This window comes from Ammospiza caudacuta, chromosome 24 (genome assembly GCF_027887145.1).
Source record: "Ammospiza caudacuta isolate bAmmCau1 chromosome 24, bAmmCau1.pri, whole genome shotgun sequence".
In the NCBI taxonomy this organism is placed as follows: Eukaryota; Metazoa; Chordata; class Aves; order Passeriformes; family Passerellidae; genus Ammospiza; species Ammospiza caudacuta.
The window spans coordinates 6,070,035-6,097,265 of record NC_080616.1 but is presented as its reverse complement, the minus strand read 5'-3'; the positions used below and the strand labels follow the sequence as shown (position 1 = coordinate 6,097,265).

Here is a 27,231-nt window from a genome sequence, read left to right as displayed (position 1 = left end):
AAGGATTTGGGAGCTCTTGGATTTAATTTGATTACACCTGTCCCTCACAAACCCCACCTGCTGCTTCTCCTCCCTCCAGAGCTGCTCTGAGCCTGAGTTTTGGATCCTTTTGGAGCATTCCTGGGATGGGGCAGGCAGGGCTGAGCCAGGCTGGGCTGATCCCTGCTTTTCCTCCTCTCCAGGTGATCTCCTGCCAGCGGACGGGATCCTGATCCAGGGCAATGACCTGAAGATAGACGAGAGCTCACTGACTGGGGAGTCAGACCAGGTGAAGAAATCCATGGATAAAGACCCCATGCTGCTGTCAGGTGAGGGCTCAGGGAGGGATGCAGGGCTGGGATGGGATCAGGGTGGGCTCTGCTCTCAGGGAGGTGTCCAAGGCCAGGCTGGATGGGGTTTGGAGCAATACAGGGTGGAGCAGGATGAGCTGAAGGTCCCTTCTGAGCCAAACCAGTGTGGGACTCTGTGGGATGGGAGCTGGGAGTGTCACCTGTGTGCCCATGGCATTGCTGCCCTGCCAGGTACCCATGTGATGGAGGGCTCGGGCAGGATGGTGGTGACTGCTGTGGGCATCAACTCCCAGACTGGGATCATCTTCACCCTCCTGGGAGCAGGAGGAGAGGGGGACGAGGAGAAGAAAGTGAAGAAAGGTAAGAAAATGCCCTGAATTTGCCTTTTCCCTCCTTTGTCCCTTTCCTGGGAAGCATCCACAGGCTCCTCACACATCGGGGTCAGCTCCCCTGGCCCAGGCAGGAACAGGGAGAGGTTGGGGGTCCCTCCCTGTCCCCTCCACCTGGTTCCCCCCCCATCCTCCCAGACCTTCTCCTTTCCATCCTGGAGCTGTGGGGTTGGGGGATCAAGGATCCCCCAAGAAGAGGGGCTGGTGGCAGCTCCCCTGCAGTGCTCCTTGCCCACCCCATGGAGGTGCAAGGTGAGTCTTGGGTGCCCAAAGGGTGTTTTTAGCCCATCCAAACCCTGCAGAACTTGGCTGAGGATGTCCTGAGCATTCCCTGAGCTCCCTGGGGGAAAGGAGGGGATGGCAGGAGGCAGTGGAGGGGTGGGACAGCAGCCAGGCCGAGATGTTCCCATCATGCTGGGTCTGGAGCTCTCTCCCACCTCAGCTTTCACATCCAGCTGCTTATTCCCAGCTGGGGAAGCTCCCTGTGTCCCTGATGCCCTGCTCAGCAGGTTTGGCCTCTCTGGGATCAGGCACTGGCAGCAGCACCAGGCTGGCACTGCCAGCTGCTCCGGCATCCCCGCGCCAGGGAGCCCTTCCCGGGAGGGGATGCCAGGTGGGAGAGGCTGTGCTGGCTGCCAGCTCCCAGCTCTGAGCTGGATCCTCAGATCTGCAGCTGGATCCTGCCTTCCCCAACTCTGGAGCTGGATTCTGCCCTCCCCAGCTCTGGGTGTGGATCCTGCTTTTCACAGCTCCCAGCTCTGGGTGTGGATCCCACCTTCCTCAGCTCTGGAGCTGGATCCTGCCTTTCCCAGCTCTGAACTGGATCCTGCCTTCCCCAGCTCCCAGCTCTGGCTGTGGATCCTGCCTTCCTCAGCTCTGGAGCTGGATCCTGCCCTCCCCAGCTCTGGGTGTGGATCCCACCTTCCCCAGCTCTGGAGCTGGATCCTGCCTTCCCCAGCTCTGGGTGTGGATCCTGCTTCGCCAGCTCCAGGATTTGGGAGCTGTGGATCTCCTGGGTTTCGCTGCCACCATGGAGGTGGCAGGGCAAGGTGCCCTGGGAGTGGCACTGGGAGCTTTCCCAGCCTTCCAGCTCAATGGATTTGGGAGCAGAGCAGGTCAGGGGGTGTCACCAGTTTGACCCCACTGGAGCTGTGGGGTGACATAAAGCCCTTGTCACCTGAAGCTGGGTGAGGTGCAGCAGCTCTGGGCACCCCCACGTGCCACCTGGACAGATTTTGGGGGTCACACCTCCCTGCTCTGGGTCTGGTCTGGGACAAATCTGTGCTTCCTATCTGGGTCTGATGGCAGCAGAAGGGAGGGACCTGGAGCTGCAGGAGGCTTTCTTCTCCTGAAAATCTGCTCTGTGCCTTCTCCTCCTGAAAACCTGAGGCACCTCCAGCGCCTTGGAGGCACTGCTGGGGTCTGGGGGTGATTTACAGGTGGGGAGAAGCAGAACCCTTGGGACAGGGGTGCCCAGGACAGCCTGGGAGCTCCGGAGCCTCGAGCTGTGTGTGGACCAAGGCGTGGTGGTGTCCAGAGGGTGCCCACAGGAGTGGGAGCGTCCCAGCTGCCGGGGGAATGTGGCTCCTTGTGCTCAGCCCTCCCCCCTTTCTCTCTTTGAACAGGTAAAAAAGGTGGAGCCCCCGAAAACCGCAACAAAGGTAACGCCAGCCTCTCCATCCTTTGAACAGCACCACACTAACTACCAAGCATTCCTCTCTCCTTCCTTCTTCCTTCTTCTTCCTCTTTCCTTCCTTCCTTCCTTCCTTCCTTCTCCTCATCAGTCTGTGCTCTTTGCTGCTCCGGCGGGACTCTCGCCTCGTTTCTCCAGGACAGGGTGCAACGGTCCCGTGGTGTCCCCAAAACCCCAACCCAGGGCAGGGGGTGTCTTGCTGGGACTGCCCAAAAACAGAGGCCAGACCAAATCAAAGGAGAAAAAAAGCAATTTTATTTCTTGAAAGGCCTTCAGGTACATTTAGGGCTGATGGAACCCACCCAAAAATGGACCACAGGTCGCGGGGTTTTCACACTTTTATAGGTTTGGTTCATTTGGATATTGGGGGTTAATTTTCCAATTACAGCTTCAGGTAATGAAACCATTGACCCCACATTTGCTCCCCCAACTCCCTTTTGTTCCCATCTCTTAGAGGGCCTGAGGCAGTGAGGTGTTGTTGATTCCCAGGCCTGGAGAGGAATTGTGTAAAAATGGGAAAGCAGCAGCTGACACTGGATATGGAGTTTAGAGTTATACACTGAAGAACTGCAGGATTATAAATGTATGGAAAAGATAAAAGCCAAAATCCTGAGGCATCACTGGGATGAACCTTCCCATTATCCCTACATTGGGAAAAGCCATTTTTCAGGGAGGACTTCTGGCAGAGCATCCCTTCCTTGGGATAATTCCATGACTCCCAGCAGGGATTTGGTGATTTTTAAACTGTCCCTGCACAGGGTTGGCGTTCAGGGCAGAGCTGGAGGTGCCCTCCTGGCATTCCTGGGATGAGATCTCCCATGGGACATTTGCACCCTGTCCTGCCATGGCCTCGACTCCGTGAGCGTCTCCTCGCCAGTGTTTCTCACCCTGTTCTTTGCAGGCTGTGGAGGAAGCCCCATTTCTGCACCTCTCTCTCCACCCCTCTCTCTGTTTCTCTGTTTCTCTCTCTCTCAGCAGTTTGAGTTGCCCTCCTTGAGTCAGCTGTGTCCGGGTGCTTTGTTGTGTCCGTGTCGGGTCTCTTGTCACCGTGGAGCTGCTCCGGGGTGGCCTCCAGCCCACGAGGGGACAGGTCCCGGGGTGGCCCTGGGGCCACACCAGCTCAGGAGGAGCCTCTGCTGGGCTGCCCATCCCTCTCCAAAGCTGCCAGCCTTGGGTTTGCCCAGGGCAGCCTTCCAGCTGGGTTAGCCCAGTTTTAGGAAGGGGAAGCTTGGCTGTCTCAGGTCCCAGAGGTGGATGGCTCCAGGCTGGGATTGGAGGATTTCTGGCTCCCTGCTCTTCAGTTTCCATCCCAATTTCTAACCTTCCCCTCCATCTCACCCCTTCCCTTGCTGCTGGGCTGCCCACAAGGCTCTGCAGAGGTGGCACTAGGGGAACTGGGGACACTGGAGCATCTCTGGGCTCATCCCAAAGCACTCCCAATCCTCTACAGGCTTAGAGGCTGCACGAGACCCCAAAATCTGGCCTGGAGGGTCTCTTGCAGAGGTGTGACGGTGCCAGAGTCACCCCTGAGGATCCCTGATCCGTGGGCAGGGGGTAGTGACAGGAAAGCACCCCAGAGAGAGGTGGCAGGGCCCTGGACACGGAGCTTCCATGTGCTCGGACGCGTGTGTGCTCGGGAGTGGTTCTTGTCCTGGATTTCTCTCTCTCTCTCTCTCTGCCACCACCATCCTCCTCCGTGGTGTCCTCCAGCCTGGCCTGGGGCTCTCCTGTTCACACCTGGTGTCTTCTTTTACCCCCCCGGGCTGTAGCTAAAACTCAGGATGGTGTGGCCTTAGAGATCCAGCCCCTGAAGAGCCAGGAGGGGGTGGAGAACGAGGAGAAGGAGAAGAAGAAGGCGAAGGTGCCCAAGAAGGAGAAGTCGGTGCTGCAGGGGAAGCTCACGCGCCTGGCGGTGCAGATCGGGAAGGCAGGTAAGTGACAGTGACAGTGACAGTGTCCCCAGAGCTGGTGGGGAAGGGCTGACCCTGTCCTGTGTCCCCTTATCTCATCCTTGTCCCTATTCCCTGTGTCCCCAGAGCTTGTGGGGATGGGCTGTGCTTGTCCCCAGTGTCTCCGGAGCTGGTGGGGAAGGGCTGACCCTGTCCTGTGTCCCCTTATCTCATCCTTATCCCCATCCCCAGTGTCCCCAGAGCTGGTGGAGAAGGGCTGTCCCTGTCCCCTATGTCCCCAGAGCTAGTGGGGAAGGGCTGTGCTTGTCCCCAGAGCTGGTGAGGAAGGGCTGACCCTGTCCCCTGTGTCCCCTCCGTCCGCTGTGTCCCCTGACCTCGTCCTCGTCCCCAGGGCTGATCATGTCGGCCATCACAGTTATCATCCTGGTGCTCTACTTCGTCATCGACACCTTTGGGGTGCAGAAGCGGCCCTGGCTGGCCGAGTGCACCCCCATCTACATCCAGTACTTCGTCAAGTTCTTCATCATCGGCGTCACCGTACTGGTGGTGGCCGTGCCCGAGGGGCTCCCGCTGGCCGTCACCATCTCGCTGGCCTACTCTGTCAAGGTGAGGCCTGGGGTGAGGAGGGACTGCTGGAATTATCAATAAATAACCCAATATTGTGGACAGGATGTGCCTGAGCTTGTCTGGCCCTGCTGCTGAACCAAATTGTGGCAGCTGTGGTGTTTCACCCCACAGACACTCTGGGCTGGCTGGGTGTGTGGTGTTTCACCCCACAGACCCTTTGGGCTGGCTGGGTGTGTGGTGTTTCACCCCACAGACACTTTGGGCTGGCTGGGTGTGTGGTGTTTCACCCCACAGACACTTTGGGCTGGCTGGGTGTGTGGTGTTTCACCCCACAGACCCTTTTGGCTGGCTGGGTGTGTGGTGTTTCACCCCACAGACACTTTTGGCCGACTGGGTGTGTGGTGTTTCACCCCACAGACACTTTTGGCTGGCTGGGTGCTGCAGCTGGGCCCGTGGGGACAAGTCGAGGCCTGCAGGAGCTCTGGTGGTGCTGGGATGGAGCTTCCCCCCATAACAGGGGCTGCTCCTCAGGTTTCCCTCTGGCAGAGAAGCTTTAAGGTGATGGTGAAGGAAAGGAGTCAGTTCTGATGGAGGGTTTGGATCCAGAGCTTTATTCTGGCCCACAGGCCTCTGAATGCAGCACCAGCTCCAACAGAACTCCCCAGTCCCGTGGTTGCTGTTCCTTTGAACCCCTTTTAACATAAACAGTGGCATTATGTCCGGTAAGCACAAAGGCAGTGGCCTCATTAGCAGCAGGATCATAGGTGACATTTACTGCAGTCTACCAGGACTGAAACTTTTCAAAATCAATCGCATTATCCCAGACAACTTTCTGTAAGGGTGACAGGGGTGAGCTCAGCCCTGACCTTCTCTCTGCTTGCAGAAAATGATGAAGGACAACAACCTGGTGAGGCACCTGGACGCCTGTGAGACCATGGGCAACGCCACGGCCATCTGCTCGGACAAGACGGGCACGCTGACCATGAACCGCATGACCGTGGTGCAGGCCTACGTGGGGGACACCCACTACCGCCAGATCCCCGACCCCGAGGCCATCCTGCCCAAAACCCTGGACCTCATCGTCCACGGTGTGGCCATCAACTCTGCCTACACCTCCAAGATCCTGGTGAGCTGTGGGACCAGAGCTTGGGGGCGTCCTGATGACTTGGGAGGGTACCTGGAATGCAGACTGGATGGAGTTCAAGGGATAAAGTTTATTAAAATACAGTGAGAGTGACCTCAGAGGTGGTGGGGAAGGGCTCTCCCTGTCCCCTCACCTTGTCCCTGTCCCCTCACCTTGCTCACCTTGTCCCTGTCCTCTCACCTTGTCCCCTGTCCTACCTGCCCAAGGTGAATCTTCAGGAATACAGTACAACAGCCCAGCCATGGCTCCACCCAAGATGGACACCTGGTCACGAGTTTTCACATTTTTATAAGTTTTGCTCCATTTCCACATTGGGGTTAATTGTCCAGTCACAGCTCCAGGTTGTGCAGTCCCATCCTCCCAGTCTGCTTGCCTCAATTCTCTGTTGTTTGCACTTTTTGGGGCCAAAGCTGCAGTGATGTCCTTGGTTCTGGGGCTGGAAAAGGATTGTTTGGTGTGACTGAGCTGTGAGGAGAACATGTGAAGTTCAGAGTCATATCCTAATGCAGTACAGAGTCTGGAAAATACAAAAGCTAGAACTTAAGGCATTGTTCCATCCATCCATCCATCCATCCATCCATCCATCCATCCATCCATCCATCCGTCCATCCATCCATCCATCATTCTGTCCATCCTTCCATCCATCATTTCATCATTCTACCTTGTTCCACACCTGGGTTTGGCATCCTTCATCATTTCTCCCTCCTTTCTGCAGCCACCAGAGAAGGAAGGGGGGCTGCCCCGCCAGGTGGGCAACAAGACCGAGTGTGCCCTGCTGGGCTTCGTGCTGGACCTGAAGCAGGACTACCAGGCTGTGCGCAACGAGGTGCCCGAGGAGAAGCTCTACAAGGTCTGGAACAGAGTAGAAATTTCCCAGGGGAGAAATCATTTAGGATTTAGGTGAATTACTAAGTCTGGAGCTTGCTAGCATAGATGAAATGTGCAGTTTTAACTTGTTTGCTGTGCTCACAAAACTGCCTCAGCTAAGGAAAAAGAATGGCAGCTCCCAAACTAAAAAGGGAGATAAGAGGGGCCCCTTGAACTTTGAAACAAATGTGAGAGCCAAAGCTGAAGCTGCAAGAGACAGAGTGACCAGAGAGTTCTCTGTACAAGTTTTAACACAAAACCAGTAAAATGAATATACATGAACCTATAATGTATAGGACCTATAGAACCTATATGGACCTATAATGAATATATATAAACCTATAATGAATAGGAACTATAGAACCTGTATGGACCTATAATGAATATATATAAACCTATAATGAATAGCACCTATAGAACCTATAAGGAATATACATAAACCTATAATGAATGGAACCTATAGAACCTATAATGAATATACATGAACCTATAATGAATGGAACCTATAGAACCTATAATGAATAGGACCTATAAAACCTATATGAACCTATAATGAATATACATAAACCTATAATGAATAGCGCCTATAGCACCTATATGAACCTATAATGAATAGGACCTATAGAACCTATATGAACCTATAATGAATATACATAAACCTATAATGAATAGGACCTATAAAACCTATATGAACCTATAATGAATATACATAAACCTATAATGAATAGCGCCTATAGGACCTATAGAACCTATATGAACCTATAATGAATATACATAAACCTATAATGAATAGGACCTATAGAACCTGTATGAACCTATAATGAATATGCATAAACCTATAATGAATAGGACCAAAAGAACCTATATGAACCTATAATGAATATACATAAACTTATAATGAAGAGGACCTATAGCACCTGTATGAACCTATAAGGAATATACATAAACCTATAATGACTAGGACCTAAAGAACCTATATGGACCTATAATGAATAGGACCTATAGCACCTATATGGACCTATAATGAATATACATAAACCTATAATGAATAGGACCTATAGAACCTATATGAACCTATAATGAATATACATAAACCTATTGTGAAATTCTGCATATGTACAAGTAAGGGGGATAAAAAAGGTTTGGGAATTCTCTGGGGCTGTCCTTTAGGAGGAATGACCTCACACACATTCAGGGCTGTGGTAAACACACCAGCTTTACATATTTACAAGTTGTGGAGTTAAGTTTTGGGATTTTTTCCCCCACAAATCAGGTCTACACCTTCAACTCTGTGCGCAAGTCCATGAGCACGGTGCTGAGGAACAGCGGCGGCGGCTTCCGCATGTACAGCAAGGGCGCCTCTGAGATCATCCTGCGCAAGTAAATCCTGCTGCTGCCCCGGCCCCGGGCATTCCTGGGCATCCCACAGGGCAAGGGGGCATGGGGCGGGTGCTGGGAGCTGCCCAGTGGGGTTTGGGAAAGCTGGAGGGAAAGGGGGTGTCTATACAGGGTGCCAGGAATGGGTTTGGGAAAGTTGGAGGGGGCTGTGGAAAAGGGACAGCACCTTTTTGTAAGATGGGGTGCTGGGAATATGTCAAGTAGTTTTTGGGTGGGTTTGGGAAAGTTGGAGCGGGTTGTGGAAGAGGAATGCCCCCTTTTTTTGTGGATGGGGTGCCAGGAATGTTGCCAAGTGGTTTTTGGGTAGATTTAGGAAATCTGGATGGTGCATTGAAAAAGGGACAGCTCCTTTTTGTAGATGGGGTGCCAGGAATGTGCTGGGTGGTTTTTGGATGGATTTAGGAAATCTGGAGAGAGCTGTGGAAAGGGGGGTGTGTCCCTTCTATAGATGGGATGACAGGAATGTGTTGAGCAATTTTTGGGTGGATTTAGGAAATCTGGAGTGGGCTGTGAAAAAGGAACAGCCCCTTTTTTTGTGGATGGGGTGCCAGAAGTGTGACAATGCCTCACCTCCGTGTCCCCTCAGGTGCACCAAGATCCTGGACAAGAACGGCGAGCCGCGCGTGTTCAAGGTGAAGGACAGGGACGAGATGGTGAAGAAGGTGATCGAGCCCATGGCCTGCCACGGGCTCAGGACCATCTGCCTGGCATTCCGGGACTTCCCTGCGGGTGCAGAGCCCGACTGGGACAACGAGAGTGAAATCCTGTCTGACCTGACCTGCATCGCTGTGGTGGGGATCGAGGATCCCGTACGGCCTGAGGTACCAAATCCCCCCTGGCCTGGGCTGTTCCTGGCCCTTTTCCTGCTGCTCAGGGCTGGGATCCCCTCAGGAACTCCAGCAGTTCCCCTGTTCACATCCCTGATGTTTCCCCAAGGAATTCCAGCAGCTCCTCTGTGTCCCCAATGTGTTTAAAAAAAGACTGGACATAGCACTTGGTGGATTAGTCTAGTTGAGGTGTTAGGGCATGGGTTGGACTCGTTGATCTTAGAGGTCTCTTCCAACCTCATTATTCTGTGATTCTGTGAATTCCAGCAGTTCCTCTGTGCCCCCAAATGATTCCAGCAATTCTTCTGTGCCCATCCCTGCTGTACCCCAAAGAATTCCACCAGTTTCTCTGTGCCCATCCCTGAAATTTCCCCAAGAAATTCCAGCAGCTCCCCTGTGTCCATCCCTGGTGTTTCCCCAAGGAACATCCGCCCAAAAACCACTCAGCACATTCCTATCACCACATCCACAGCTCCCCAGTGCCCATCCCTGGTGTTCCCCTCAGTAATTCCAGCAGCTCCTCTGTGCCCATCCCTGATATTGCCCCAAGGAATTCCAGCAGCTCCTCTGTGCCCATCTCTGCTGTGGGCATTTCTCTCCCATTTTTGGACAAAACAACACCGTGGCACTGTGTTCCCACCCAAAATTCCCAATCCTTGGGGTCTGTGCTGCACCAAAGGTGGATGGAAACAGCCAGGAAGAATCCCTGTGCTCCTGGGGCTGGTTTTCCCTCTGAGCTGTGTGCTGGGCTAATGCAATAATGCCCCATCCCTGCCTCTGGATGCAGTCTGGAGCTCTCCCCCTGCTCCCCTGGTCCCTGATGAGATGTTCAGGGATCTGGCAATCTGGGAATTGCATTACACATCCCCCGGCTGCAGCAGCTCTGGAGGCTCCTGATTCAATTTGCTCATTGCTCACTCCAATTTCCTCTCTTCCCTGATGGATAAACCCATTAGTGCCATTAGTGGGGTGGGAGGGGATGAGATTCCTGCTTTTATGGACGGCCTGGCCATGCCTTGTCATCCAGGGAGGTGACAGTGAGGTGGCAGTGAGGTGGCAGTGAGGTCCCTTCATTTTGGAAGGGAGGAAAAGCTGTGTAGGGCTGTGAGCAAAGGGGTGGGAATTCTTTGGAGCAGGGACCTGCCCTGTCCTGGTGTCTCTGCTGGATTCAGGAGAGCCATGGGAACCCCAGGAAGGTGACAGCAAGGTGGCAGCAAGGTCCCTTCCCTTTGGGGTGGCAGATGCAGCCCCAGGGAGGTGACAGTGAGGTGACAGCAAGGTGGCAGTGAGATCCCTTGCCTTTGGAAGGGAGGAAAGGCCGTGTAGGACTGTGAGCAAGGGGTTGGGAATTCTTTGGAGCAGGGACCTGCCCTGTCCTGTTGTCTCTCCTGGTGGATCCAGGAGAGCCATGGGAGCCCCAGGGAGGTGACAGTGAGGTGGCAGCAAGGTGGCATTGAGGTCCCTTCCCTTTGGGGTGGCAGATGCAGCTCCCCCACCCCTCCAGAGCCCTCTCCAGATCCTTTTAGGGACGAGGAGCCGCCTCACTCCTGGCATTCCCAGTGCCAACCCCGTCGCTGTCCCTGTCCCCAGGTGCCCGATGCCATCCTGAAGTGCCAGCGCGCCGGCATCACCGTCCGCATGGTGACAGGGGACAACATCAACACTGCCCGTGCCATCGCCACCAAGTGTGGCATCCTGCTGCCCGGGGAGGACTTCCTGTGCCTCGAGGGGAAGGAGTTCAACCGCCTGATCCGCAACGAGAAGGGAGAGGTGGGACAGCTGCAAAACCCCAAATCCTCAGGGGTTTCCTAAATCCTGAGGGGTTCCCTAAATCCTGAGGGATTTCCTAAATTCTGAGGGGTTTCCTAAATCCTGAGGGGTTCCCTAAATCCTGAGGGGTTTCCTAAATCCTGAGGGATTTCCTAAATCCTGAGGGGTTTCCTAAATCCTGAGGGGTTTCCTAAATCCTGAGGGATTTCCTAAATCCTGAGGGGTTTCCCTAAATCCTGAGGGGTTTTCTGAATCCTGAAGGGTTTCCTAAATGCTGTAGGGTTTCCCGAATCATACTGGGTTTTCTGAATCATGATGGATTTTCTGAATCCTGACGGGTTTCCCAAATCCTGAGGGGTTTCCCAAATCCTGAGGGGTTTTCAGGATCTTGCTGGGTTTTCAGAATCCTAATGTGTTTCCCAAAACTGGAGGGGTTTTCTAAATCCTTATGGGTTTCCCGAATCCTGATGAGTTTTCTGAATCCTGATGGGTTTCCCAAATCCTGAGGGGTTCCCTAAATCCTGAGGGGTTTTCAGGATCTTGCTGGATTTTGCAGATCCTGCTAGATTTTCCAAATCCCAATGGGTTTCCCAAATCCTGCTGGGTTTTCCAGATCCTGCTGGGTTTCCCTCATTCCCTTGCATCAGGAAGCTGCTGGGTTGCTCAGCAGCGTTTTGGGTGAAGCCTCTGCCCCATCCCAGCTGGGATTTGCTCTCTGGTGGGACAGAAGATTCCTGGGGTGGAATCATTTCCCTTTTCCTGGTCCTGTAGGTGGAGCAGGAGCAGCTGGACAAGATCTGGCCCAAGCTGCGGGTGCTGGCACGTTCCTCTCCCACAGACAAGCACACCCTGGTGAAAGGTGGGCACTGCCCCTCTCCAGGGGCTCCTCCCTGGAGTTTTCCAGCCTGATCCAGGCTGGGATCCTTCCCTTGGGGTTTAATTTCTCGTTTCCACCACAGGAATCATCGACAGCACCGTGGGTGACCAGAGGCAGGTGGTGGCTGTGACAGGGGACGGCACCAACGATGGCCCAGCCCTGAAGAAAGCAGATGTTGGGTTTGCCATGGTAGGACCAGCCTGGGGGTTTTCCTTTACTCCATGGGATTGCTTCCAGACCATGGGAACTCTGATCCAGATGTATGGGCTAAAAACCCCAAAAGGGATTTTATTAGGGTGTTGGGTTTGAGTTTGAGCTGTGTAGGGCTGTGAGAAAGGGGTTGGGAATTCCTTGGACCTGCCCTGTCCTGGTGTCTCTGCTGGATCCAGGAGAGCCATGGGAGCCCCAGGATTTGGTTTTTCCTGCAGCTTTTCACCCCAGTTCCGGGCACAGTGCTGGATCAGGCTTTGGGAATTGATTTATGGGGGAAAACTCTGGTTTGGTGCCTTTTTATCCTGTCTGAAAGAAGCAGGGAAATAAACCTGTTGTTTTTAACAGGTTCCCTGGGGATTAATTTAGGGACATGAGCAGGAGCTGGGTGGGGAGAAAATGAGAGATTTTTGGGAAGTGTTTTTAGGAATGTGCTGAACATCCAAACACAATTCCAGAAGCAGGGAAGGCTGTTCCCCTAAACCCTAAACCCCATGTGCTGCAACAGGCAGAGATTTCCCCTTTGAGGAGGGATTGGGATCTGGGGAATCCGGGAATGGGCTCGTTTTGGGCAGGGCTCGGAATTCCTGCATGGAATTCCTGCGGGGCGAGCGCCTCGCTGTGCCGGCTCCGGGAAACGCAGCCTGACCCGCTGCCCTGGAGATCCTGACAGGGATTTTGGGGATTTTTGGGGATTTTGGGGAAGCTGTGGGGCTGCTCTCAGCCTGGGCGAGGGCAGAAACCTCCGGGCTGAGCTCTCCCTCCCTTGGGCTCCAGCAGAGGTGCCCAGCCCAGGATGGAGCCAGTCCCTGGTGTGAGGAGGGAGCTGTTGCCCAGCTGTTTTCCAGCTGTTTCCTGCCTGTTTTCCAGCTGTTTTCCTGTGTTTTCCAGCCGTTTCTCAGTCTATTTTCCAGCTGATTCCTGTCTGTTTTCCAGCCATTTTCCAGCTGTTTGCTGGCATTTTCCTAGCTGTTTTCCAGCTTTTTTTCCAGCTGTTTCCCAGCTGTTTCCTGTCTGTTTTCCAGTTATTTTCCTGTCTATTTTCCTGTCTGTTTTCTGGCTGTTTTCCTGTCTATTTTCCTGTCTGTTTTCCAGCTATTTCCCAGCTGTTTCCTGTCTGTTTTCCTATCAGTTTTCCATCTCTTACCTGGCTGTTTCCTGGCATTTTCCCAGCTGTTTTCCAGCTGTTTTCTGGCTATTTCCTGTTTATTTCCCAGCTGTTTCCTCATGTTTTCCCAGCTGTATCCCATCTTTTTTGCACTGTGGCCCTGTCTGGGAAAGCTGGGCAGACTCAGAGCCTGTCCCTGACAGCTCTGGAGCTCTGGCCCTGCCAAGCAGAGATTGGCACCAGCTCCAGGGGCTTTTCCTGCTGGGCACATCCCTGGCACGCAGCAGAGCCAGGCAGGGCCATGCCTCACCCCTGGCTTTGTCCCCAAGGGCATCGCGGGCACGGACGTGGCCAAGGAGGCCTCGGACATCATCCTGACCGACGACAACTTCACCAGCATCGTCAAGGCCGTCATGTGGGGCCGCAACGTCTACGACAGCATCTCCAAGTTCCTGCAGTTCCAGCTCACCGTCAACGTGGTGGCCGTCATCGTGGCCTTCACTGGTGCCTGCATCACACAGGTGAGCTCAGCTGGGCGGGTGGGACATGGGGGATGTCACCTGGGTGGGTGTGAGACATGGTGGCATCATCGTGGCCTTCATTGGTCCCTGCATCATCCAGGTGAGCTCACCTGGGCAGGTGGGATGTGGGAGGTCTTAAAGAAGAAATATCTTGGGAGGTGTTTTAGGAAGCTGTTAAATATCCAAGAGTGATTTTGCAGAGGTTTTCAGGAGGGAAGTGAAACAAAGAAGGAACAAAGGTTTATTTTGGTGGTGTGACTGTTCTCCCCCTCAGGACTCCCCCCTGAAGGCCATGGAGAAAAGGAGAAATTTTTGAGAATGTTTGAGGAAGGCGTTAAATACCCTAGAGCAGTTCTGGAATTCTATTCAGGAGGAAAATGAAACACAGAGGAAACAAAGGTTTATTTTGGTGGTGTGACTGTTCTCACCACCAGGACTCCCCCCTGAAGGCCATGGAGAAAAGGAGGAATATTTGGGAATGTTTTAGGAAGGTGTTTAATACCCAAGAGCAATTTTTGAGAGGTTTTCAGGAGGAAAGTGAAACACAGAGGGAACAAAGGTTTATTTTGGTGGCATGACACGTTCTCCCCCTCAGGACTCGCCCCTGAAGGCCGTGCAGATGCTGTGGGTGAACCTGATCATGGACACGTTCGCCTCGCTGGCGCTGGCCACGGAGCCGCCGTCGGAGTCGCTGCTGCTGCGCAAACCCTATGGGCGCAACAAGCCGCTCATCTCCCGCACCATGATGAAAAACATCCTGGGCCACGCCGTCTACCAGCTCACCATCATCTTCACCCTGCTCTTCGCAGGTCAGCTGCAGTGCCAGAGCGTCCTGGGAGGGAGGGGAGGGGAGGGGAGAGGGGAGAGGGGAAGGGGGAATGGAAAGGGGAAAAAGGAAAGGGAAAAAAAAGAAAGGGAAAGGGGAGAAGGGAAGGGGGAAAGGGAAAAAGGAAAAGGACAGGGAAAAGAGGAGAAAGAAAGGAGAAAAGGAGAGGGGAAGGAAAAAAGGAAAAGGAAAGGGAAAAGGAAGAAAAGGAAAAGGAAAATGGAAAGAGAAAAGGAAAATAAAAGGGAAGAAAGGGAAAGGGGAAAAGGAAATGGTTTTTCTTTCTTTCTTGGTTTCTATTGGTTTTTTCTGTTGGTTTTTCTCTCTTGGTTTCTATTGTTTTTTCTTTCTTTCTTGGTTTCTATTGGTTTTTCTTTCCTTGTTTGTTTCTATTGGTTTTTCTTTCTCTCTCGGTTTCTGTTTTGGGACATTTTGGTCATTCTACGACAACGACTTTGGTAGAAAATTCATTCAGTGTAAACACAGATCCTCTTCTCAACCTTCTCTCTGTCTCTCAGAAATGCTGTAAAACCTCTCCCACATCTTCCCTTCCCCAAATCCTCTTTTTTTTCCTGCTCAGGGGAGAAGTTTTTCGACATCGACAGCGGCCGGAATGCGCCCCTGCACTCTCCCCCCACCGAGCACTACACCATTGTCTTCAACACCTTCGTGATGATGCAGCTCTTCAATGAGATCAACGCGCGCAAGATCCACGGCGAGAGGAACGTCTTTGAGGGCATCTACCGCAACCCCATCTTCTGCTCCGTGGTGCTGGGCACCTTCTTCGCCCAGGTGACCCCAGCCTGGGGGTTTTGCTTTGCTCCACTGGGATTCTGTGGCTTCCACTTTGTTCCATGGGTTATTCCACATGGGTTATTCCACTTTGCTCCATGGGTTATTCCACATGGATTATTCCATGGGTTCTACTTTGCTCCATGGGTTATTCCACATAGGTTATTCCATGGTTTATTCCATGGCTTCCACTTTGCTCCATGGGTTATTCTGCGTGGGTTATTCCATGGCTTCCACTTTGCTCCATGAGTTATTCCACATGGGTTATTCCATGGGTTATTCCATGGCTTCCACTTTGCTCCGTGGGTTATTCCACATGGGTTATTCCATGGGTTATCCCACTTTGCTCCGTGGGTTATTCCATGTGGGTTATTCCATGGGTTATTCCACTTTGCTCCATGGGTTATTCCATGGCTTCCACTTTGCTCCATGAGTTATTCCACATGGGTTATTCCATGGGTTATTCCACTTTGCTCCATGGGTTATTCCACGTGGGTTTTTCCATGGCTTCCTCTTTGCTCCGTGGGTTATTCCACATGGGTTATTCCACTTTGCTCCATGGGTTATTCCACATGGGTTATTCCATGGCTTCCACTTTGCTCCGTGGATTATTCCACTGGAATTGCTTCCAGACCATGGAAACTCTGATTTTGTCCAAATCTATGGAATGGATTAAAAACCCAAAATCCCGGCCTGGGTATGAGGTCCCTGCTTCCTTCTGGTGTCCCATAAAATTCCCAGCCTGGATGTGAGGTCCTTTCTTCTCTTGTTATCCCAGGAGAGAGGGAAAGGTGTGGCCCAAGGGGACCTTTCCATGCCCTGATGTGACTCTTGTCTCCTGTGCTGCAGATCATCATCGTGGAGTTTGGTGGGAAGCCCTTCAGCTGCTCTGGGCTCACCCTGACCCAGTGGTTCTGGTGCATTTTCATTGGAGTGGGAGAGCTCCTGTGGGGCCAGGTAAGGGCCAGCCCCAAAATCCTGCCCCATCCTTCCCTCCCTGCCATGTTCTCCCTGGTTTTTCTCCAGGGCAGCTCTTTAGGAAGGTGTTTAGGAAGGGGCTGATGCCCCTCCCCAGCCCAGCAGCAGGAGAGGGACACACCCAGAGTGACAGGGACATTTCTGGTGTCCTGTGGGCTGGTGGCACTGGAGCTGAGGCCTTGAGAAGGCTGAGCTAGAACAGGGACTGGACAGAGCTAAAGAATAAAGCAGGGATTTATTCAAAGGATCTCCTCAGTGGATCCACCTTGGGCAGCACAAGAGCCCAGCCAGGGCTGCACTCAGGATGAACCAAAATGGTCACAAAATGAACCCAAGATGAACCCAAAATGGTCACAAAATGGACAAGGAAAAGGAAAGGGGAAAAGGAAAGGGAACAAAAGGAGTTTAGTGGAAAGTCCTTCAGCTGCTTCCTCTCACTTTTATAAGTGAGGTGTCTCACTTTTCTAAGTTGTGCTCCATTTGCATATTGGAGTTAATTGTCCAGTTATAGCTTCAGGTTATGAAGTCCCATCCTTCTTGTTTTTGTCTCTTCAGTCCATGTTGTTAATGCTTTTGGGCCTGAGATTTGGATAATTTAAAATTTGGATCATAGAGAGGGCCTCAGATTTGGACCATTTGAAATTTGGATCATAGAGAAGGAATTGTTTTGTTTCCCTACTCTGTTCTCAGAGCTCACCAACCCTTACTACAAAGCTCAGACCCACACATTAAAGCAGCTCAGAATCTAAAAAAATATAAAAGCTAAACCCTGAGGCATCCCCAGGACCTCAGGCTAAGTCCCTGCTGCGTCCCTGCCTGTCCCCAGCTGATCTGCACCGTGCCAACGAGCCACCTGAAGTTCCTGAAGGAGGCTGGGCACGGCATCACCAAGGAGGAGATCCCCGAGGAGGAGCTGCCCGAGGACGTGGACGAGATCGACCACGCGGAGATGGAGCTGCGGCGGGGGCAGATCCTGTGGTTCCGGGGCCTCAACAGGATCCAGACCCAGGTACTGGGGGGCAGCAGGGCTGGGGGGTCTCTGCCTGCTGTGTCTGCTCCTCTCTCTCTCCCCATGCAGGGGTTGTGTCTGCACAGAGGTGGCAGATGGTGCTCGCAGGATGCCATCGCCTCCCGGGCCAGGTTCTACCTGTGCCTTTGCAGGGAGCCAGGATAACCTGGGTTTTGGGACGGCTGGGGCCAGGATAACCTGGGACCAGGATAACTTGGATTTTGGGACAGCCGGGGGTGGTGGGAGGCTGTTCTGCTGCAGGCACTGTGCTGCTGGTCAGCAGGAGGCTGGACGTGCCACTGATGGTCACCTCTGCAGCTCAGGAGGCTGTGAGGGGTGCACGGAGCCCCCCAGGCTCTGCCCTGCTCTTGCTGGCTGCTGGGAGGCTGTTCCCAGCGGGAATGTGCTGTTCCCTGGTGTGGCTCCTTGTGCCACCCCTCTGTGCCACCTCCCCATGCTGCACACCCAGAGCTAAGCCCCGTGGCACACAACAGGAGAAAATCTCTCAGTCTTCTTTTTACATCTCATGGTTCTCCCTGACTTTTTTCCTCTGATTTTTTTCCTTTTTTTCCACCAAGCAGGGAGAGCTCTGTGCCCCTCATTTCCCTGGAGGCCAGGGCAGAGCTGTCCCATGGAGGGAATCCTGGTGTCCCTAGGCAAGCAGAGCTGCTGGGTCACCTCTGTCCCTCCTCTGTGACCAACCAACGGGGACAGGGGCTGGGGCAGAGTTAACTTCCCTTCTCTGAGCTGTCACCTCCACAGTGTCACCTCGATGGCCTCAAGGTGAAGCTCAGCCTTGGTTCCTGGCTGGCTGTGAGCCCTGAGGGGCAGCTGGGCTCTGTGTGGGGGTAACCAGAGCTTCTCTGACACGAGGAACGTGCTGGGAGCATCCAGGCTCTCCTGGCAGTGGTGCAGATGTGCTGGAAATCCGGGAGCTCTGCAGGGCTGCATTGCCAGAGGTGCCCCTGGGCTGAGCCTGGAGCTTCCCGGGTGTTTCCCTGTGCTGGAGCTGGGATGAGCTCCTGCCATGTGAGAAATGGGTGCTGGCACGTCCTGGAGCGTCTGTGGGGTCCAACCTGGCATTGGGGGGCTCCTGTCCCCATTTGGGGTGTGTGTAAAGGACACAGGTGAGAAGAAGGATATCAGAGTGGGGCAGGAGTGAAGTTGTGTGTGAAACACCTGTGAAACACCTGCTCAGCCAGAGCCGGGGCTGGAGGAGGTGCCCAGAAGGTGCCACAGGCTTGGCATCACCCAGCCACAAAGTGCCCAGGAAGCTGCTCTGTTCTTCAAGCCTTGTGACACATCCACAGGACAACCACGGCCCCACCAGCAGATGCTGCATCCCCAGCAGCCCTGAGGCCTGGGAGAGGGGCTGGGACATCTCCTGCTGCCACAGGGGCTGTGGGGAGCCCTTGGAGTGTCCCCAAAGTGCCCCACAGGGCTGAGGCACCAGGAGCCCTTCCCACTCGCACTCTGCCCACTCTCTCTGTCTCTCTCTGCTCCTCCTGCAGATTTTTGGATACCCCCAGGTGTCTCCTCTGCCACTGCCTCCCACCACAGGGGGGATTGACCCTGCTGCTCTGGGAAGGGCAGAGCTGGACTCTCTCTCTGCTCCAACAGCAAAACCCCACGTGGGTTTTGGGGAGTGCGGGGTGGGCTCTTTCCTCCTTCCTCCTCCTCTTCCTCGCCTCTCCATCCTCCTCTTTCCTTGCTGTCTGTGTGTCTGCCCGCCCTCCCCTGTCCCCTGGCCCTGTCCCTGTCCCTGTCCCTGGCCGGGTGTCGCTATCTCACTCTCTGGTTCTTTGCAGATGGACGTAGTTTACACATTCCAGACCGGCGCCTCCTCTTTGCAGGGAGCCCTCAGGAGACAGCCTTCCATCGTGAGCCAGCACCACGATGTAAAAAATGTTTCTAGCCCAACCCATGTAGCTCTTTCCTCCGTCAATTCCACTCCCACCACTTCTGCTGTTGCTGCTGCTGCATCTCCTCCTGCGGGCAGTGAGTGATGGTCTATTACAATGCATGATTTAATGAGCACAGAGAGCACCTGCACCCCCCTAACCCCGCCTGCTCTCTCTCCCTCTCAGCCTTGACTCGCACACTCAGTCCCAAACCTGAAGGATGGGGCGGGAAACCCTTCAAAACCCCAATTTTTAACAAAATTATGAACCTTTCTGGTCCTTTCCCCCCCAGTTCCTTGTTGCTTTGTCCAGTTTTACCTCTTCTCCTCCTTTGCAGGGCTGGTGTTTGTGTCCACCCTCCTCAGGGTGAGCCAAAATTGCAGTTCTTGCTCAAAACCCCCCCAAGTTCACGAGCATTGCTGGGAGGAGGGCAAGGCTGAGCCCAAATCCTGCTGGTTCTTCCCTCTGCCCAGCCCTGGGACAGCCCAAGGATGGGCAGAGGAATTGCTTGAAATCTCTTCTGGAGGCAGAGTGGCCGCTGGGACTGTCCCCAAGGCTGGCTGAGCCACAGCAAGGAGGGACAAACAGGATTTGCTCCTGCCTGTGGCTCAGCTGGTGACACCTCGGGGCTGCTGTCCCCCCTCTCTGTCCCCACCTGGGGACTTGCATGGCCTGGGGACATCCCTGTGCTGCCCTGGGCAGCCAGAGGATCCTCAGTGCCCACCTTGCTCTGCACACTCTGGATCCCCAGGGTGTGCAGACACTGCTCTGCATGGAAATGGGCATGAAAAACAATTCCTGCTGGATGCCAGTGGGAATTCTGGGTCCTGGATCTGACACTGGGTCTCCAGACCCTAAAAAAAGCATGGAACCAAATTCCTGCTGGATGCCAGTGGGAATTCTGAGTTCTGGATCTCACACTGGGTCTCCACACCCCAAAAAAGGCCCTGTCTGGTGCAGGGCTCTCTCTCTGTTCATCACAGGCTGCTCTGCACATTCTGGATCCCAGGGTGTGCAGAAACACAACTGTACATGGAAATGGGCATGGAAAACAATTCCTGCAGGATTCTTGTGGGAATTCTGGGTCCTGGATCTCACACTGGGTCTCCAGACCCTAAAAAAAGCATGGAACACAATTCCTGCTGGATTCCAGTGGGAATTCTGGGTTCTGGATCTGGCACTGGGTCTCCAGACCCTAAAAAAAGCATGGAACACAATTCCTGCTGGATTCCAGTGGGAATTCTGGATCATGGATCTGGCACTGGGTTTTCAGACCCTAAAAAAGGCCCTGTCTGGTGCAGGGCTCTCTATTCATCACAGGCTGCTCTGCACATGCTGGATCCCAGGGTGTACAGACACAAAACTGTGTATGGAAAACAATTCCTGCTGGATCCCAGTGGGAATTCTGAGTTCTGGATCTGGCACTGGGTCTCCAGACCCTAAAAAAAGCATGGAACACAATTCCTGCTGGATTCCAGTGGGACTTCTGGGTCCTGATTCTGGCACTGGGTCTCCAGACCCTAAAAAAGGCCCTGTCTGTGTTCATCACAGGCTGCTCTGCACATGATGGATCCCAGGGTGTGCAGACACACAACTGTGCATGGAAATGGGCATGGAAAACAATTCCTGCAGGATCCCAATGGGAATTCTGGGTCCTGGATCTGGCACTGGGTCTCCAGACCCTAAAAAAGGCCCTGTCTGGTGCAGGGCTCTCTCTTTGTTATTGTGGGCTGCTCTGCACATGCTGGATCCCAGGGTGTGCAGACACACAACTGGACATGGAAATGGGCACAGAGGCCACAAATCAACGGGAATTCTGGATCCTGGCTTTCCAGCCCCCCATAAAAGGCCCTGTGTGATGTAGAACCCTCTGTGTGTGGGGTGTTGGGGCTGGTGAGCACGTGGCCGTGGTTCTGTCTGCAGGCTGGGAGCAGGGAGTGTGGCTCTGCTGGATAATTGGCTCTTTTATTGCACACTCACTTATCCCCGTTCTCCTCTGATTAGAGAAATACCCTCGGTGACTTTCTGGAGAGCTTTCAGGCTCTGCTGTTTATGCACTGTGGGGGAGGAGAGAGAATTTGGGATAATTTTGTTTTCTCTCTGTTTAGCTGACTCTGAGGCTGGCAGCTGATTGGGTTTAACCCCAGCGATGCTGGAGCAGCACAGCTGCCTCCTGCTCCCGCCTGCATCTGGGAAAACCTCCAGGATTTTCTGATGGAATAAAATCTGCTTAGAGGGGCTCAGAGCAGGGGTGGGGAGGAGACCAAAATGCAGCTTTTTTGCAGTCTGTGGATCCATATTTTCCCCCCATTTTGCAGTGAGGGACTAGAAAACTTGGATAGCTCGTGCAGACTTCCCCAAGAGCTAACCCAGGTCTCCAAATCTCCTGCTGTTTTCTTGCCTGGATTTCTCTTGTTTCCCTCTGCTGCTTCCCTCTCTCCCAAAGCTCCTCTTCCCTCCACGCAGATCTGTGGTGTCTCTTCTCCCGTGGATGAGTTTTTCCAGGGTTGGATTTGCCGTGTGGGGAGCTCTCAGGGATCCATGGGCAGGTTTTGGCAGAGCCCAGCTGCTCCTGCTGGGAATTCTGCCCTGGATTGAGGGGCTGGGCAGAGCCAGGGCACGGGATGGCATCCCAAGGGGCTCTCACCCAGCACGTGGAGGTTTCACGTTTCACAGGAATCGATCCCAAGCCTGCATTTGAAGCTTCCAGGTGGAGAGGAGGCGGGAGGAGCCGGCCGTGGGAGGGAGGGAAGGAGGGAGGGGAGGCTCCAGGCTGGAATTCAGCTCTGCTGGGCTCCCTGCCTCATTCAGAACACATTTCCTCCCTGTTCCCTTCCTTTGAGAGGGAACAGCTGAATTCATCTCGCAGCAGGTGATGGAGAAGGGAGGAAAGTCTGAGGGAAACTGCAGCAGGAGCTGCTTGAGGGGGCTGAGCAGGAGACTGAGCACAGAATCCCTGGAATTGCTCCAGGGAGCTTTTCCTGCTGCTCCTGGCAGTGCTGGACAAATCTCCAGGGCTCTGGAGGTGATTCCTTGGGAGAGATCTCACGTGAGAGGGGGAGGCTTCTGTGGAGCTGCTCCTAAATCTGAATTGTAGATGCCACCACCTTGTGGCTGTGACAGTCCCTGGGCTGTCCTTGGCCATCTCCTCATGGCTGTGACAGTCCCTGGCTCTCCTTGGCTTGGTGGGATTGTTCTCCTTGGTTCAGTTGGTGTTTTAGGGCTCAGGATTTGCTGATGTCAAGTCGTGGCTGATGTGACAGATGAGGTGGCCCCGGTAGTGTCCCTTGTCCTGTGCGTTCACCTGAATTGATCCAAGGTCATCAGTGCACAAATCCAGCTCGGAATTGGTTCCCAGCTCCCTCAAATTCCCGTTTTTCCAGGCCAGTGGTGCTCCAGACTCATGCAAAGCTCCTTCCATGGGTCCAAAGAGTGAAATTGCTCCAGGGAGTCTTCCCTGCTGCTCCCAGGGGTCTGGGACAGGAGATCTGCTCCCACACGAGCTCTGCTCCACAGAGCTGAGGCTTCTGTTGCTTCCCTGGAACCCCAGCAGGGCTGGGAGTGACACTTGTGACACTTGTCACCCCCCTGAGCCCAAACCTGTGAGCTGGAAGGGTTTGGGGCTGGAATTCCAGAGGATCTGGAGGGAATCCACTGTCCAGGTGTGTTCCCAGAGCTCTCCCTCCCAGTGCAGGGGAGATGGCAGAGCCATATCCTGGTGCTCTGATTTCCTCCTTGAGCCTGGATTTCAGTGGAGCTTTCCCAGGAATGTGAAGGAATTCCTTCAGCATATCCAACAGAGACTGAATTGGTCTCCAGCTCCATCAAAGTCCCATTTTTAACTGGGAAAACCACTGGGTCTCCTGCAGGTTCAGGGAAAGCTCCAGAGGGCCCTGGACCTTCACCTGGATCCTCACAGCACCCACCTGGATCTGCTCCCAGGAGCTCCAGAAGAGCTGGAGACACCTTTGGAAGCCCCATTCCCCTGCAGAGCTGTAGGAAGGACCCTCCCACAGTAGATTTCCCCTGCTCTTTGCCTAACCCACCTCCTTTGGAGCCGTAGTTCCCCCACCTCGTCCGTCCCTCGTCCTCGTGTCCGTCCGTCCGTCCACCGCGGGGCGCGCGCACCCCCCACACCAATTAATGACTAATTAACGCCTCGTGGCTTCCATCCATCCAGACTGGTGATGTTGGGGGGGAGGTTTGGAGTCGTCCTTTGTCTTTTCTTGCAGCTTCTGAGGCTGGTGGCTCCCCAGCACCCCCGTAGTGCCTGACTGCCCCCAGTTCACCGTAGATGTCTCATTTTTGACCGAGCTGTCTGTTCAGTGGTGATTTTGTCGCTGTGGTCGTGCCGTTGTTTTCTTTTTTTGTTGTTTGGTGGTCGTCTCTCATCATTTATTTCACTTTCTCCCTCCGGCCCTGCCCTCTGGCAGCACCACTGACCCTCTGTTTTTTCTCCCCACGCCCGCCCAGATCAAAGTGGTGAATGCGTTCCGTAGCTCGCTCTACGAAGGCCTCGAGAAACCCGAATCCAGAAGCTCCATCCATAACTTCATGACTCACCCAGAGTTCATCCTGGAGGAAGACGAGCCTCGGACACCATTCCTTGACGGCGCCGAAGACGAGCCCGAGCCTGAGGGACTCCAAAAGCGAGGTGGGGGCAGCCTGGGGGGCTCCACGGCCCTCAACAGGAACAACAACGCCGTGGACAGCGAGTTCAGCTTCCCCGAGCCCGGGAGCCCCTTCCACAGCCTGGAGACCTCAGTTTGACCTTAGAACTTGGAGTTTCCCCCTCCTCCTCCTCCTCTTCTTCCTCGTCCTCATCCACCTGGGCCCTGTGTGATCCCAGCACCAGTAACTGATCACACTGCTGCGGTCAAACTGCTCATGCCTGTATCGTCATTGAGGGGTTTTTTGGGGGTGGGGTTGGGGGTTTAATGTGTTTTTTTCTTTTTTTTTGGTTCATTTTGTTGGGTTTTTTTACCGTTATTTAGCAGTGGGAACCAGAGTACCACCAAGCTGGGTGTTGGGAGAGAGGTTAAGCCAAAAAAAAAAAAAAACCAAAACCAAACCAATTGTGCATCTCCATCCCTGATTTTCCGTGGTACTCACCCAGGGGAAGCTGCCAGGTTCTTTCCTCTCCAAGAGTTGGGTTTTTCACTTGGGGTTTTCACTTTGGAGAAATGCATGTTCCAAGGAAATTCAAATTGTTGTAGTCTTACACTCCCTCAGCCCTGAGGCTGGGGGTGCACTTGTGACTTGATTTTATTTTTTTTGTGGGTTTGTTTTTTTCACATGTGGTTTTTAGGGGTTTTTTCCTTCTAATGTTGGGGTTTGCTCTTTGCTTGTGGGATTTTCCCCCCCTAACCTATGGGAAGTGGGGAGGGGAAGTCACTGCTCCAGTGCAGAAATTAAGGAATAAACTAAAAAATCCCAGCCAGGGGAAGGTGTTTACTGCAAGGTTCAGAGATGCAGGGTTCCCACCAGTCTTCCACCTTTGAAAAATGGTACCTGGGCTTCTTCCAGCTCCCCCTCTGTGTGTGCCCACACGTTTTCCTCTCTCTGATTCCAAACTGGGAGATGAGAAATGAAGGGATAAATTCTGATTTTCCTGCAAAGGTAGAGGTGAAACTGCCAGGGTAAAGGTGGGGAGAACCCCCAGGCTGTGAGGGATGCAGCTTCTTCCTGAGGAATTCTCTTCTCCTCCTCTAGGAGAGACCTCTCTGCTGCTCTTGGTCAGGGGGGAAACTCCTGGAGGATTTTTGCAGCTCTCCAGCTCCTGCCCTCCAGAACAGAGGGATTTTTGCCCTTTTTTCTGTGTTTTTGGGGTCCCCTCAGCCTCACAGGGATCTGGGAGGAGGCTCCAGCCATGCCCAAAAGCCATGGGAGGATGAGTGGGGATCTCCTGAATCCTGGGAAGGATCACCCCAGCTGTCTCATGGCCCAGTGGAAGGCAGGGATGCCCCTGGATGATCCCAGATTTTCCTGGAGTTTGGTTTGGATGCCTGCAGGTCTCCCTGAGGAGGAGCTGCTGGAGGCTTGGCCTCGCTTGGCTGCTTCTTTTGGAGCCCTTGAGCCCTTCCTCACCTCCAGCCCTGGGGACAACCCAGTGAGAGTCCCTTTCCTTGGAATGGGCTCTGGATTGTCCCTCTGGCCATCCCTGGAGCTTGGGGGAAGCTCTGCCACCTCTCTGCTCTCCTCCATCTCCTTCCCTTGAGCCCTTCCTCACCTCCACCCCTGGAATAACCCAGTGAGAGTCCCTTGAAGGTGGCTCTGGATTGTCCCTCTGGACATCCCAGAGCTGGAGGCAGGGCTTGGGCTTCTCCTCCCCTTGGAGGAAGCTCTGCCACCTCCCTGCTCTTCTCCATCCCCTTCCTTTGAGCCCTGTCTCACCTCCAGCCCTGGGGACAACCCAGTGAGGGTCCCTTTCCTTGGAACTGGCTCTGGATTGTCCCTCTGGACATCCCAGAGCTTGGGTTTCTCTTCCTCCTGGGAGCCTCCTCCATCCCCTCCCTTTGAGCCCTCAACACCTGCAGCCCTGGGAGCAGCCCAGTGAGGGTCCATTTCCTTGGAATTGGCTCTGGATTGTCCCTCTGGCCATCCCTGGAGTTGGAATCAGGGCTTGGGCTTCTCCTCTTCCTGGGAGCCACCTCACTCCATCTCCCTGAGCCCTTCCTCACCTCCAGCCCTGAGAGCAACCCAACAAGAGTCCCTTTCCTTGGAATTGGCCCTGGATTGTCCCTCCCTCCATCCCTGGCTTCTCCTCCCCTTGGGAACCTCCCTGCTCTCCTCCATCCCCTCTGGCTGAAGGAAGCAGACCGAACCAGCTGGAAACGAGGCGATTCCCACCCCTGGATTCCAAACCCTGAGGGTTTTCTTGTTGGTTTTTTTTTTGGGAAAGGCTGGTTCTGGCTGGGTTCTCCTCCCCTGCCCCACCAGGAACGCACAGCGGAATCTCCCGTGCCTTGTCCGAGCACTGCCTGCAGCACCTCCTGCCACGCCAGGCCCAGATCTTTGCCAAGATTTAAGTGTTCCTTAAACCACAAACACAAACCAAGTGTCTCTGTGTCCTTCCCTGGGCTGGGAGGAGGAGGAGGAGGAGGAGGAGGAGGAGGAGGAGGAGGAGGAGGAGGGAAGGATGAGCTCCTTTTTCCTGCTGAGGAAAGGTCTTTATCCCAAAAATCCCAAATATCCTGAATAACCCACCCTGGTGCTGGCGAGCTGGGCTTTGTTCACTGCCAACAGCAAGAAGAAATTGCCACCACTGCCCGTCCCCAGTGCAAATTCAGTGTCCACCCCATGCCTGGCTCCTCCTTGCCTCCCTCCCCACAAAAAAATAACCCAGGGGAGTGAGGGGATGTTGGGTTAAACACACAAAAAAAAAAAAAATCCCCAAACGAGGGGTGGTTGTGGGGTTTTGGTTCTGTGCTAAAGGTGACGTTGCTTAAAAAAAAAAACCTAAAAAAAAATTCACTTATTCACTTTTTCTATTTTAAATACTTACAAAAAAACAAAAAAACAAAAAAAAAAAAAAGGGAGAAGATATGGTGTTCTTACAAGCTTACATAAATATTTATTAAATACTTTTTGGGGGGATGCACCAAGTTTTTTTTTTTTTTCATTTTGATATTTTTTTTAATACCTCAGACCTGTTGAAAAAAAGAAATAAAAAAAAAAAGGACTCAAACCAACAACAACTTCAAGCCAATTTTGGAGGCTCTCAAAGTCACTCCCAGAAATCTGTGACTGGCAGGGTTTGCCACAAAGGGTCTGGTCGTTCCTTTAGTTTGTTTTTCCTCTATTTTTGTCGTTCTAGTTTCCATTTTAGGAGTGGGGGGGGGGAGGGAGAAATAATGCTATATAAATATTATGCAAAAAAAAGAAAAAAAGGAAAAAAAAAGAAAAAAAATCTAGTTTTCTTTAGCTCAGAAACTGATATTTTTACGTCAGCCATATGTATTTTGTTTAAAGAAAATAAAGAAAATAAAGAGATCTCGAGTCCCCGCCGCTGCTTGAGGGCAGTTGCAAGGGACACTTTAATTAATTCCGTGGATTAATTAATTCAGCCATCGGATGCCAGTCAGCTTCCTTTTCTCTGAGCAGCCATCTTTCTACTAGCCGTGAGTTGGATGACACAAATGGGGTTTTTTTATA

The 27,231-nt window shown here is 53.3% G+C and overlaps 1 protein-coding gene across 5 annotated transcripts in view; it reads left to right on the top strand.

The window, feature by feature from the left end:
• ATP2B4 (ATPase plasma membrane Ca2+ transporting 4) overlaps nucleotides 1–26,149 on the top strand; it is a 62,811-nt gene extending 36,662 nt beyond the window's left edge. The window contains exons 5-23 of one of the 5 annotated variants that reach the window (XM_058819470.1): nucleotides 183–308; nucleotides 522–650; nucleotides 2,305–2,340; nucleotides 4,142–4,303; nucleotides 4,674–4,888; nucleotides 5,733–5,975; nucleotides 6,709–6,843; nucleotides 8,134–8,240; nucleotides 8,845–9,079; nucleotides 10,676–10,855; nucleotides 11,627–11,714; nucleotides 11,815–11,921; nucleotides 13,380–13,571; nucleotides 14,167–14,380; nucleotides 14,978–15,189; nucleotides 16,039–16,146; nucleotides 16,994–17,176; nucleotides 18,985–19,074; nucleotides 23,551–26,149. In XM_058819470.1, the coding sequence (XP_058675453.1) occupies nucleotides 183–308; nucleotides 522–650; nucleotides 2,305–2,340; nucleotides 4,142–4,303; nucleotides 4,674–4,888; nucleotides 5,733–5,975; nucleotides 6,709–6,843; nucleotides 8,134–8,240; nucleotides 8,845–9,079; nucleotides 10,676–10,855; nucleotides 11,627–11,714; nucleotides 11,815–11,921; nucleotides 13,380–13,571; nucleotides 14,167–14,380; nucleotides 14,978–15,189; nucleotides 16,039–16,146; nucleotides 16,994–17,176; nucleotides 18,985–19,074; nucleotides 23,551–23,847 (3,059 nt within the window). In that variant the 3' untranslated portion in view covers nucleotides 23,848–26,149. Of the gene's footprint in view, nucleotides 1–182; nucleotides 309–521; nucleotides 651–2,304; nucleotides 2,341–4,141; nucleotides 4,304–4,673; nucleotides 4,889–5,732; nucleotides 5,976–6,708; nucleotides 6,844–8,133; nucleotides 8,241–8,844; nucleotides 9,080–10,675; nucleotides 10,856–11,626; nucleotides 11,715–11,814; nucleotides 11,922–13,379; nucleotides 13,572–14,166; nucleotides 14,381–14,977; nucleotides 15,190–16,038; nucleotides 16,147–16,993; nucleotides 17,177–18,984; nucleotides 19,175–23,550 lie in introns of all 5 variants that reach the window. The other 4 variants (XM_058819473.1, XM_058819471.1, XM_058819474.1 and 1 more) reach the window with 4 other exon arrangements.
• Nucleotides 26,150–27,231: the final 1,082 nt, after the last annotated feature.